This window comes from Motacilla alba, chromosome 2 (assembly GCF_015832195.1).
Source record: "Motacilla alba alba isolate MOTALB_02 chromosome 2, Motacilla_alba_V1.0_pri, whole genome shotgun sequence".
In the NCBI taxonomy this organism is placed as follows: domain Eukaryota; kingdom Metazoa; phylum Chordata; class Aves; order Passeriformes; family Motacillidae; genus Motacilla; species Motacilla alba.
This window is the reverse complement of record NC_052017.1, coordinates 85657694-85671422: the sequence shown is the minus strand read 5'-3', so window position 1 is coordinate 85671422 and position 13729 is coordinate 85657694. Positions and strand designations below refer to the sequence as shown.

General features: G+C 36.3%; 1 protein-coding gene across 2 annotated transcripts in view; it reads right to left on the bottom strand.

Annotated features, from left to right (window-relative positions):
* The window catches only part of RPRD1A (regulation of nuclear pre-mRNA domain containing 1A), a 43541-nt gene that overhangs the window by 21249 nt on the left and 8563 nt on the right, over positions 1-13729 (bottom strand). The window contains exons 2-7 of one of the 2 annotated variants that reach the window (XM_038126845.1): positions 12465-12594; positions 11686-11792; positions 11509-11603; positions 10469-10595; positions 10195-10370; positions 7221-9190 (exon numbers count right to left, since the gene is read on the bottom strand). In XM_038126845.1, coding sequence (XP_037982773.1) covers positions 9179-9190; positions 10195-10370; positions 10469-10595; positions 11509-11603; positions 11686-11792; positions 12465-12594 — 647 coding nt within the window. In that variant the 3' untranslated portion in view covers positions 7221-9178. Of the gene's footprint in view, positions 1-7220; positions 9191-10194; positions 10371-10468; positions 10596-11508; positions 11604-11685; positions 11793-12464; positions 12595-13729 lie in introns of those variants that run through there. The other variant, XM_038126844.1, reaches the window with a different exon arrangement.

Sequence of the window (13729 nt, the reverse complement as noted above, 5' to 3'; positions counted from 1 at the left end):
CATTAACTGCAGTCAAGTCTCACAGGAAATTGGACAATACCTGTAAGCCTTATGTAACTGCAACTCACTCTTTCCTCTTCTGCCAATCACTGCCAGCAGTAACTGAGAAATACTACAAAAATGTTTTGCCCTCTCTAATAAAGTTAACTTTATGCACTTTTTATGTCAGAGATACATCTTCATACTATATAAATAAAATGAAATTCCAAGACAAGATGGAGTTCATTTACAGGGTTTATACATCATCCTGAGTTGTTTCTCTGCATTCTGCTCCTCCATATTTCAACCAATTTTAGTCCACAGCATTTCAAACTTTGGCAGTGGAAAAACTTTACCAACTACGTATTAGATTATACAATACTGTTTACTTTCAGCAGAACTGAAAAATATCACGACTGCTTCAGTCAAATGCAAAAGTCAACATACTCTGGCTATGCCTTTAGTTTAGAATAAAGTTTTAAGGCAAGTGTAATAACCATTTTACATACTTATCAGGTGGTGGTGAGTACTCTGTGACAACATTTCCTCCTGGCTAAGAAATATTCTCAGCTAGAACAACAGCTGTGGGATACATTGTTTTCTCACTGCTGCTAAAATAGCAACAACTGCTCTTACATCACACTGCCCAGAGTAACTACTGACACAGCTCCAAAGGACAGTCAGAGAGCTGGTGTTTCAACACTGTCCTCAGCCTCAACTCACACTTTCCAAGTTGTTCTCTCCACTCTGCAGACACACGTACCATACCCCAATCAATGAGAGGAATTCAGGTATGAAAAAAATAACCCAACTTCTTAACACATTTTGAATAAGGTGCCAGGGGAAAAACTAAACTACAGTTGCTACTACCTGAAAGGAAACATTACTCAAAGTTCTGTATTTCATCAATGAGCTTTAACAAAAAGATATAGAGGTTTTAAGAGCTGGATTTTTCAGCACAGTCCAGCTAAGAATTATGTTACCTTTTTCATCTTTTCTCTTGACCTACTGCACCATGAAGTGGCCTACTACTATCTAACCTTTTCAGGAACGAGGATTAGCTGGTTTTATTTTAAAAGTCTGGTTATTTTGAAGTAAATTCCCCAGGTTTACTATATGAAGACATTAGTGTAACTCTGGTGGTTTTGATTTGTAAAATTCAGTTTCACTGTGAGTCCTACTGAGGAGTATTTCTGCTCTCAACCTTTAGCCTTAGCTGAACAGATGGATGCTGTCTGCAACATCACAATAAACCCAGTGACTAGTTTAGCAGCACCATTACAGAAGATCATAATAAATTTAAACTAGGAAAACAGAATAGCTTTGGCTGATTAAAGCTGTTCAACTACTAACTCTTTCATTTTGATTCATGAGCTCAATTTTGACAACAAAATTATTAAAACTAAAAATTATTCTGATCTGTCATGAAAGATTCGTATGTATTCTTGAATGTTCTTATTTCCAGTGATATTTCACCCATAACTGATGGCCTTAGTAGTAGACAAATTTCAATTAAAGCTCTGGGCTTAAAAAAAAAATAAATTTAAAAAAACATAACAAAACCCAAAAAGCAACAACAAAAGCCAAACAAACAGAAAACCCACATGGAAAAGGGCACTGTTCTCACACACTACAAAATGTTGATTCAAATATTCCACTCTTAATAATGCTTTTTAAAATGCAAACAGGTTTTTGTCATGAAGATGACACCTATACTTCTTAACCACTTTGCACAAGTTAACATTTCTCACTTTCCCCTATGCTGACTTTAAATACAACATAAAAGGCTATACATTATTTCATTAATAGGCTCTGACAGTATTTGCCGCCTCAGACCACTATGTAAGATGATGAATTATTTTCCTATGTAAATGTGAAAACGGTGAGATATCAGCACTCTGCCAAAGACCTACAGTAACTGGATACATATTTTCTTTAAATGCCTTCTCACAGCTACTTGCTGTCCCCCTGAAGATTTTCCTTGCTGTGTACATTCAAATTCTCCAAAAGGTATCAGCTCTGTTCACAAGAGCCTGAGTGCCACTATGTTCTACATTGGATTTTACACAAATTTCTTCTTCTATGTAACACTGGAGTGATTTTGAGTGAAAACATCAGAAGTCTGCTGTAGAATAAAATCTGTTTTGAGCTGTTTCAGCAAGGCTGAAAAAAAACCAGGCTGATGTTCTAGCTATTTCTCTTCCTTATTCTGTCAGAGATTTCTACAAGCAGTACTCATTAGCCCTTCCAATCAACCAGGCAAAACATTATTAAAAATTCAGCAAAAGAATGTAACTACTGTTATAGGTCATAGTAAAGTGTAACTTGAGCATGGTGCTTTCTTTTAACTTCACATAGAAGCTCGTTATCCAAAAACCCCCTTATTTACAATAAAGTTTCTAAATCTTAGTGATAGCAGAACAATTAAATAAAAAGTTTTAAACCGTAAAAGTTGTAAAACAACTTTTGAGTAACAGCCCAACAACACAGGCTTTAACGCGGACGCTATTTACAGAGAACTCTAAGGAGCACTGCTGTTGAGTCAACTGCAATTATCTTCAAGTTCACATGGGCTTATTTTCCTATTAAATGAACATAATGAAGACATTAGCTAAAGCAACATATTTTGATTCAGCTTTTTCATACAAGTCATCTCAAATTGTGAAGCAGAGCTTTCCAACACCCTCCCTTCCCTCTCCTTTTTCAGCCTCAACATTACAGGTTTTTTGAAACTAGATTACAAATGTTTCCTTAGTAACTCCCATGCAGGAAGACTGATGTTTAGTCTGCCTAGAATGACTACCTACCATTCAGGGTGGTCTTATGTTCCTATTTAGAGTTTGTAGCTGCTTCAACAAATAATTCCAAAAGCTTCTAATTGTGGGAGGGATACAAGCAGGGTTTACAGTTCTGCTGACTTTGCATTCAAAATACAGATTAAAAACCCTCTTTAAATTTAGTAAGTCCAGCAACACAAACATCAGATTTTAAACAAAAATATTTAAACTATAACAGTATTACTGTTGGAAATTAAGTTTTACAGAAAAGGTAGTTTGAACTTGAAAAACCTCACCCCCACTACTTACATAAACAGGCGCTACAGTATCATTACTTCCTACATCATTTTCTTATATCGTTTTTAGTCCAGCAAACTTCTGATGAAAGCAAAGGAAGTATCTACTGCAGAATGCATTACAGAAAAGTCACTTGCTAATCAAAAGCTATCCTTCAAAAAACTTAAGTTAGAGCACTGATTATTCCCTTTACAATTTCCCATCATCTCAGATGTTTGCACAAGGTTTTACATACCTGCAAAACTTGTTCTTCTGAGGATGACACAAATAGATCCATTCATTTTGGTTAACAGTATGAAGTTTTTGGCTGGCAATAGCCAGGAACATTCTGGCTAGAAGTCTCACAAACAACAGCAAGTCCTACCTAGCCAAGTCCAGTATCTTCTCTCAGTATTTTTATAATGAATTCAAAAAGCACTTTAAGGGTAATAAAAGTCCTGGTATCTTGTGGTATCTCATACATAAATACTTTTTTTCCCCCTTTCAATAAAAACGAACAGGTAAGTTGCAGAATGAAAACCAAAAAATCTCACCCTTAACAAATAATAAGGGTGAAATAGATTAAAAAAATAACAGCTGTAACATTTTTATTACCTTGTTTCAAAACCAGAATATCCTGAATGACAAACAATGCTTTAAAATGTGATGAACTGAAGCAAAATGTTATCTTTATTTTACAAGGATGAACAAAGTACAACCTGCTCAATCTGTTAGAAAAGCCAGGATTTATATGCAAATATCTGATAAGTAAATTTAAAAGGAGGAAGCCTTCAAGTGTTTCTGCTGCTTTGAATGACAACATTGAGCTGTGAAGTCTAATCTTTCAGGTACAAACTGAGTAACTCTATACGATGGTATCTGAGGCTGCAGTAAGTCACGTTATGAAAGAAGTAAATTTATTGCTCAAGTACACAGAGTTTGTAAATTTGTTATGAAAATGGGTGAAATTAACATTATTCTCACAGAATGGGTACAACACAAGGGAAAAAAATGCACTGACCATTTGACTTTGCTTTGTTGTGTTTGAAGTAAGAGCTGCTGTTCTCCACTAGTCTTGCAAATTACTTCTACATAACTCTACAAGTTTATCTTCTGTTTCTATCTAACTGAAAAAAGTGCTTTTGGAAAGTAAGAAACCACATCTGAAAGATAGGTCACCAACTTATAAAAACACTTAGCAAGCCTACTTCCACTGCAGGTAGGAGATGCAACCTATGTCTTATTTTAAACATCCCCTCACCTTAAGTTCTAACTAAATAAACCTTAAGGAGAAATTAAGGAGAAATCACTATTTCAGTGATCACTTAATTCTCCCCAGTCACCTTTGGGTTGATAATCCAAACTACTGATCTTACTGAAATTTAGTTTTAGTTTTTACAAAACACAACCCCAGTGCTGGTATTGAGTAAAGGATTTGCACTGTGAAACTCTAATAAAGCATTTACACTAAACACACCCTCTCAACCTATAAGCAAGGGATTTCAACCAATCTACACAAATATCTAAGCATAGTGGCCTGTTCCTGAATTACATTTCTTTCGTACACAGCAGGATAGGGAAAGCTAAAACATAAAGAATATACCCATTAGAGATCTTTACCCTACATTTCTTTCCTGATGGTGAAGAGCTACATACATTTCTCTGAAAAACAGCGCAACTTACTTGGAACTGGGCCACTAGAAAAAGAAAGTAATTTCGGCAAAGGCTCTCCCCCCTTTATTATAAAAAGAAGAGATCCACAATCATGTCCTCCTCAGCCCAAGAATATCTGCCTCAGCCCAGAAGATTTCCTTCAGTAGAAGTTATTTACTCCCTGAATTGGAAGCTCTGCCAAGTCAGCTTCAATTTTTGAAGCTGCAATCTTGAACAAAAATGAAAACAATTCTTCATCATGTCAAGAGATCATACAATATGGTCTGTTTGTACCACTATCAGGTACTATTTCTGTTACCAAGCATGTATCAGATCTTAAAACAGTCTTAGTGGGTATGGATGAATCTTACTGACCACTTCCTGGTACCTTCCAGTTACCAGTTCTGTAATTACTACACTGTTAACTACTCAGCTCCAAATCCAGAATAACTTGAGTTACTGTGCTGCTGCCACATTTATGGAGCTGTAGATCACTTTCAATGCTGCAAACTCCACCCCATAACAAAAGGCAATGTAGGGCTAATCCTATAAATCAATCTTCAACCAAACCTCAGTAAAATAATTTAGGTGCTCAGCTGTAAGGTTATGAAAAAATGAATCCTAATTAGCAGAAGTGGACTTGAAAAACACAAAGCATAATGGAATATATCACCCTAAGTACTCTGTCACTGAGCAAAAAAAGCTGACATACTAACATACTAAGGATGAATAAGGGGTTTGAAGAAAAAAAAAAAAGCCAGCAAGGAAAGCACTACACCCTGTGATAACATGAAGGCTATGGTGAAGGGCAACAGTAGACCATAGTACCAACCCAGTCTGGTATTGCAAAACAAAACTTAAGAGACCTGTTATACCACAGCCAGCCCTAAAATGTTTGCTTAATATTTTTGTCTACATTTGAAACCATTAAGTGTGAACTGAGCAGGAAAAAAAAAGTCTTTCAAATACAGAGCTAAAGTCAAGCTGACTAACTGCTTGCTGTTTATCTGTAAAATTCCAAGACAAAATTAAAACCTTTAGGAAGATAAGTCAAGCTATATGGAGCCATAAAAGCTCAATCATGAAATAAATGTGCATTGAACATACCATATTCTCTCAACATGCTAAGAAACCATAATTAAAACCAGATCTGTGTAAGAATATGAATACTGTTTACAGAGCTGTAGAAAATCAGAAATGCAAGACAGCAGCATTAACTGTTTCAATTAAATGCAAGCTGCAAAATGACAGCAGGCTCCCCCGAGTAGCACTTCCCTCACAAAACTTTGAATCTAGTGACAAGATATTCCCAGATTTAAAGTGGTAAATTGATAAAAAATATGCAAGAAACTGTACATCCACTCTACGCTAAGTGTAGCAATACTACATCTTTCCATAACGTCAAAATGAAGGTGAGATGGTGTCGTGTGATCCCCTACTCACACCTGTTCATGAGTTACATAAGATGTCCAACTATTAAACCTTTTATTTGAAATTCAGTAAGAGACTAATCACTCTATAATCCAAGAGACTGTGGGAGGGAGAGGTAAATGCAGCAAGACATGAGAGAACAATAAATCAAGTATTTCTCTTGTTCATGTCACTTTTAAGGCCATATTAATTCTAGACTAACAGGACAGTCTTATCAAAAGGACATGAGCCAAACTGATACCCAGATCTGGGTATCAATTTATGTACCCAATTCCTTGTTCCTGTACAACATAGATATCTCATTTTATCCTTCAGTGACACCAAGAGACCAACCAGTATTTTTGTTCAAAAACTAGGGGATGGGCAGGGAGATAGGAGGGAGATACAACACAGAGGGAAAGAGGGGAAAAGTCAAACAAAGTAGTAGAAAACAGGAATGGTATTAGTCATCAAAGGCTTCAGAAAAAAAGTGCTCCACAAAAATATTTCTGTAAAAAATTCCATTTTCTGTAATAGACAGAATCCTATCTAGCTAGAAATCCTAGCTGGAGCCACAGTACACTAAACCTTAAATACTTATACTGCTTTAGAACTACCAAAAGTGAAGGGAACAGACTCCATAGCACGATCCTAAATTTGAGGGGGGTTCTAAAGGGGTCTAAGTGCAATTATAAAGCACACCTCCTCTGTTACCTAATAAAGTGAAAGTTTTTCTATTGTGCTTGTAAAGGAGAAGTCCTACATTCGTCACTTCTCATTCCTGACCATGTAAACGCAACAGTGTAAGTTAAAATGCAAAAGGCTGAAAAAGTCTTGTTTTCACAGCTTTTTCCTTTTGGAAATGGCAGCTTCAATGCAAACAACCCCCAAACTTCTGCGCTGGGAATTTTGAATTATTTCACTGAAAGAATGTGAGTTTTAGGAACAACCATGTGAAAATTTTAGTCTTCAGGAAAAAGAAATGATACTGGATAAATATTTATCCATCTCAGGCATAAACTCAGTAATGCTTGTGAGAATATAGATGAAAATAGCAGAGATTTGGTATGAGTAGTTACAGAATTCCTCCTCTTCAAGTTTTCAAAAACAACAGACAATACAAGATTTTGATTCTTAAATTTATTTTTAACAGGACGTGTTTACTAATGGATGGTGACATCATTAGAAGATAGGTCCATGTCCACCACCTGAAACAGAAGCTAGACAGACGTTAAAGAAAACAATTTAAGAATTAAAGATGACACTACTTACCTCAAACACACTTAGGAAAGTCACCTATCAAGCAGTACAGTTAGCTTTTGATGCAGATATAACATTACTTACTTGTTACCAAAATTTCCTGTCAAGATTTAGCAAATACATTACCTTGATTTTGATGGGAATCATGTACTTCTGTGTCAGAAATAACTATTAGAGAGACTCTTATTCTTAAAAAATTAAGGAAGATGGAAAGATTGGTTATGCAAAATTACTGCATTACCTGTAAATTATCTTTAGAAGATAAAAGATCTGCAAATTTAGGTCTAAAGCTTCTATCTAATACTGGAAGCTACTGACAATTCTTTGGGAATTCCAATTCAAATTGTTAAACAAGGTTAACAGCAGCTAACATTTCTAGATTCAAGAACACATCCACTTGTTCCTTACTTTACCTGTTTGGTATGGGAAGAAATCAGTGAAGTAGGATCTCAGCATTATACTCACAGATTGGTGATACAATTCAGGAACAAATAAAGACTTTCTGTTACAACTGAGAGATCATGTTATACTCAGGAAAGTATCAGTAGCCAGAAGTCTAACACAAGAAACAAGCTTGTCTAGAACAAATTAATTTGACCAGAAATGAAACTTGAACAGCAAAACCTAGGGACAGACAGTTCAGGGAAATACATTCTCAAAGAATTACGTGACAGGCCCTCTCCCAGTGCTACTTTAAATCAGAAACCAAGAAGCAAGGTTCAATTTGAGCCATGGAATTTCCCAAATCTGTAAGAACAGGGAGTCCTTGCTTCATCTCTATTTCTTAATCACCAAAATAAATCCTACATGTGCTAAGTCAGCAAGCCCTACAGACAATATCACTAAGACACCCTAATCTTACATTTCAAAACTTCAGAATGTTTATCAGCCTCTACTTCCCAAACAAAAAAAGCACTACTGATAGTGAGCATGAAGTCACTTTACTCATCACTAGTTTAGAAACTTTATTTTAAGGTTCTTGTTTTTTGAAATCTCTTGGCTCAAAGGCCTTTATTAGTAACTGGGTTAACACCATCCTGGCTCATAGTTCTGTATTAGGAAATCACACTAATCAGCCTAAAAACATTCTTACAGTGTATTTCAACATCCTAGGACTTCACCAGTTTAAAACAAGCCGCTACAGACACTGAGGACTGTCTCCTACTTTTTAAAGAAAGACCTCAAAGTAGTCCAAAAATGAAACTCTGCTATATTAGAATTCTTTAGCAGTCTAAATAATTCAGCCAAGAAACCATGTGAAGGACCATAAGAGCCCAGTCATTTGCAATTGCTTTCTCTCAGAATTATGAATTCCTTAATCTAGCAATATTGGGAAATTACACTGGTTTGTATTTGTTGGAAAAAACCAACAAGGATGGAATCTGTTCACAGCTGTGCTACTATTTGTAATTTCTTTTAAACTGAGCTCTCTGGTTTTTACAGAAGGGTGAATCTGTCTGAAGGACTATGTCACTGCCTTTTGAGCAACTCACTATCCCGGCAGTCTACCATAACTTTACAGGATATAACTGCTGATAATGAGGTACATGAACAAGTCAGTGCCTCCAGACTACCAGACAATGCCTCTGGACAATGAAATTGTGGGAACTTGTCCTTCAAACCCATTACACAAGCAGAGGGAAGGTAGGGCATGTAATGAAAAGCTTAAGGCTTCCTGTTCTTTAATCTTCCAGGTTCCATTATGCAGTTGGATCAGTTGCCACTGAAATCAGCACTACTGTGCATGTCATCTATCTTACATGAAGCTGGTTGACATTCTTCCCACAGGATAAACACAGTAAGGTTGATAGGAAGAAACTTCATCAATTGCTTTTCTGTGAGGCATAGAGGAAAGGAAGTAAGACAGGAAATAAGAGTAGGCTAGAAATGACACAACTGATCTGAATGATGACTTCAAATACATTATGAACAGCATTTTCCAGTAAAAAAAAGCACAACAAAATCTGAATCCAAGTTATGAAGCTAAAGATAAAGAAATCACTAGGGAAAGAAAATGCTCTTGACAGGCATATATGATGAAACCTGAAGAGTAATTAATGTTGGGACCATATATGCAGGTGCTATAGTTACAGGGCATCATGATTGTTCAGACATCTCCCCTTGCAAAATGATGCAGCTTCAATTCCATTATTGTAATAATGTTAGCACAGGGAAGCCATTGACCTGAAATTATGGACACATTCTACATATGTGGAATGTTCAACAGGAGGCTTTACAGTTGCACATGGTAGGAAAGAAAAAGAGATGATTGGTAATAGCAAAGAACAGAGTAACTTAAGGGATCATTTGCTAATAATGAGCTGCTCACCCTGCATCATTCTTTTATTATGATCTGTCTGGTTGTGCTGGTGCTAGTGCTGATAATCAGCTGTGCTAGAGGCCGTAGAAGCTATAAGTACATTTCCCTCGGTTTAATGGATGCTTGAGTCAGGTTAAAAAGTTCTGCTGAAACCTGGAATTAAATTCTTATCCTTCAGCAAATATAAAACTAAGACTTACAACAACGAATGAAAAGAGTATGGAAAGAAAATGACACTATGAAGAATTAAGTTTGTAACACCAGGGATAAGACTTTCTATCTGCACTACTAAAACTAAGTCTGTAGGTATAACCAAGACTGAAAAGCAGAAAGAGCTGTTTTAGTAGGTTTAGAACACTAGAATCAAACAATGTGTTACTAACGTGCTGGAAACAAAGATATAACAGTGGCAATAAAATATTTATCTTTGGAGAGAAAAGTTGTTCAGTTTAGGCTAACTAAAAACATTTGCAAGAACAAGCTTTAGCAAAGAAGAGACTAAAACAAAACATTACGCACTTCCAGCTTATGTTCTTTCTCTGCAAGGAACTCTTTTTGACATCGGAGAAAGTCTGATAACATTCGAGTTAGCTGTTTTCTATCATCTATTTCAGCTGCCAACCTGCCATTGTAATCCGCCAGCAACATACATGCATCATCTACCATTTTGGAAAGTTGCTCTCCAGATTCCTTATCTAAAAAGCAAGCAGAGAAAAACAGGTAAAGTGTGATTCCATTACGTACCGTTACGTTCTTAGAAGAGCATTTTGGTTACCAGGCCCCCAACCCTCACCTGTTATTCTGTCTAACAGGGACACATCCTGGACCTCTATAGGCAAGGAAGCTATTCTCTGGTGAACTGCTGCATCCCCAGAGGCAGCATTTTCTAGTTCTTGTAATGCTCTAATGAGATCTGTGGTCTGAAAAAAGCATGCAAGATTGAGAACTAGTTTAAATAAACAGATCCTAGAACAAAACAGAAGTATTTTACAACAAGCTTATAGTATTGATTTGATGGTAATTTTAGCAGCATTTAAAGTATCACCTTTAGAGTCAAACAAAACAAAACCAAACCTTTAATCTCAGCACAACATTGCAGTGTTTCTAGTTTTAAAGGTCACTTTTCTACAAGAGCTTTTTCATTTAAATTCTTGGTATAGGAATACTTATAAACCTTTTCTTCTTGACAGTAGTGATTATTTTACAGTACCTTTCATTTTATTATACATTTTTTTAAATTACTTTTCTTGTTGTTTTGCCTCACTATTTCAAAAGACTGTATCAGTGCACTTCTTCTGGAAGTAGGGCTGATGTTCACAAAAGCCCAGATATCTGCTACAGAGAAACATTCTAAACTGTGATGACTTGAGGACAGTCATTCTTTGCTATAACAAAAATCCTTCTGAGATAGGGCAATACCACAACGAAACCCCACAAGAATTAGAAGAGCTGTAACAGTGCGAGGTAGACAAGAATTCTTCACAACCATCATGAGTGAAACTTTGGGAAATATTTTATCAATAAATCCATAACAATCTTACACTCTAATTAATATATGTGTTACTACTACCCTGAAAACTGAATGAGAACTCAATACATTGTAGAAAGTGCTGAAATCCTGACATGAACAAAGCTGGACATACAGTTCATACATCTGAGTTTAGTGTCAAATACAAGTTACAGCATACTCCGCTGAAAAACTATTAAAAGTTTCAGGTGTAGCCAGCCTTGCCCAGAAACAGTTCCTCACTGAAAAACAGAGATCATACAAAAGAAAAAAAGAAGAGTAACTGAAAAATTCTATAGCAGAGAATTTTATAAACATGCTGTTACCTGAGGAGGATCAGTGGGAGAACTTCGAGGTGAACAGTTATTTTCATCAACTTTGATCTGTTCGTATGTGCGCTTCCTCACCTTTCTGTCTCCATCTAAATAAAAACAAACACAGCAGTCAGGGCAGTACTATTTCAAACAGGACAAAGAACCTTCATACACTCACCATATACTTACACAAAGCTTGCCTAAGTTGTTCTAATACATCATTTTCATAAACAGACCTTTCTTCCCAGATAGACAGCACTCGGCCAAGGTGTTTCTTACAACTCTCATCAGACTCACTGTTACAAGGAAAAAAGCAAGTATCAGCACAAGGTAGAAGTACAGCACTGCTTTATAATTATTTTTCACAGATCTCAGCAACATCCTAGCATCAGAAGTCAAATAACCCCAGAAAATAACAAATTCACATTTTAAAGAAAGCAAACTCCAGTTCAATGTGCCCTAGCAAGCAGATGGGGAAAAAAAATACCTACACCCAACTCTTGTTTTTTCAACCCATAAATACAAATTGCAAATACTACAAATAGGTTTATGTTGCTTCAATAGCTGTGTATCATTGTGAAGATAATCCTGTATCAAGACTCTGGCTTCCTCACACATTGACATTAGAGGCTGCTGGGGAAAAACAAATCATGCAACACCCAGTAAGGAAAAATGTTGTAGCACATAAACACTGAAAGTAAGAAAGTCTTCGTTTATTCCTTTTTGGAAGGCTAACAGCATTTCAAGGCAAAAAAGGACTGAATGCTGACGAATTTACTATCAAACTTCATCCAATCGTAGTAAGACTATCCAAGATCACAAGAACACTGAATAAATGAAACTAACGAGATTTCAAGTACAGAAATAGCACATGAAGACTAAATGGGCCAGAAGACATCAACTGACTACTTCTCTAAACACCGCTCAAATGCAGTGTGAAGGACACTGCACATACAAGTTTACTGTACCTTGAAACATGCTTAAAAGCCTCCACTATTACTGGAGCAAAGTCTTTTGTAAATTCTGGTCCTTTCCTTTTGCTGTTCTGTATGACATCATTAGCCAAGTACAGGAATGTCAGCTTCCTATTCGGTTTTGCTAATAAAAAGAAAAATTAAAAATAATTAGAAATTTTATTTCCTTCAACTAATACCTATATATCCAGGCTAACACTGAATACAAACACCCACTCCTCCACACCCTGAAATCAAGTGTGTTTTTCTCATTTTCATTACTGCTTACACCATTTCAAATTTTTTGTATTTTCATGTGAAAGACTTTAGTCAGTCATTGGGTTTTCTCTCCCTTCTGCTCTCTTTGTTCAAGTTCTTCTTCCTTCATAGTATGACTCAACTTCGATTTAGCACTATCTCAAAAAACAAACGAAATAATCCCCAGATATTCCAAAGTGTTCTTCATCCCCAAACTATTTTCAGGTATTTTCCTGAGCCTTTTATGATTCCTGTTCAGCGGCCTTCATGGATTTCTTTTAAGTACTTCAGTTTTCTTCTAAGCCTGCTTAAATTTCTTACATTCATGAAGTCTTCTGATGAGGCACTTCACAGATCCACAATCACTCATGGGAAGAACCTCCTCCTTTTCAGTCTGAATTCCACTCAGTCTTTCTTACACAACCACTCCTCATTCTCACATTGAGTGTTCAGTTTGCTTCAATCCCCTAGTCAGCATCCCTGTATCACTGTGATACTCCCCTTCCTCACCTCTGAATTGTCAGAACATTCATGTGCCAGCAGCTGTAACAGCACAAAAATGTTTTCAAAGACCACTTTCAAGGTCCTGTGGTGTATCTCTTCTTCAAGCACCTTAAACGTCTTATCCCACCTCTCTTAATGTGCAATAGACTACAAGCTTCCAATTTACAAGCTGCTTCTCAAAATCTATTCCATGCTTTCTAAGTGCTCCTACCTGGGTATTTTCATTTATACTTCATCTAATTTTCATTACTCTACAAGTTTATTGGAGCTGAAACTCTTACTGTAACATTTCTACCCTTGGTTAACACCAGAATACCATTACCACCACATAATCTCAATACGTACACTCTGATTTTAAAAAGAGGTTTCTCTTGAAAGACAAGTTTTTTCTGCTCTCTTAAGGAAAGCAGCACTGTGGTAACAACAATCCAGGATTTCTTATAATTTATGCAAGCAGATATGATTTGACTTTGTTACTTTCTACTCCATCCTCTGAAAAATGCAGAACTACAACCCTC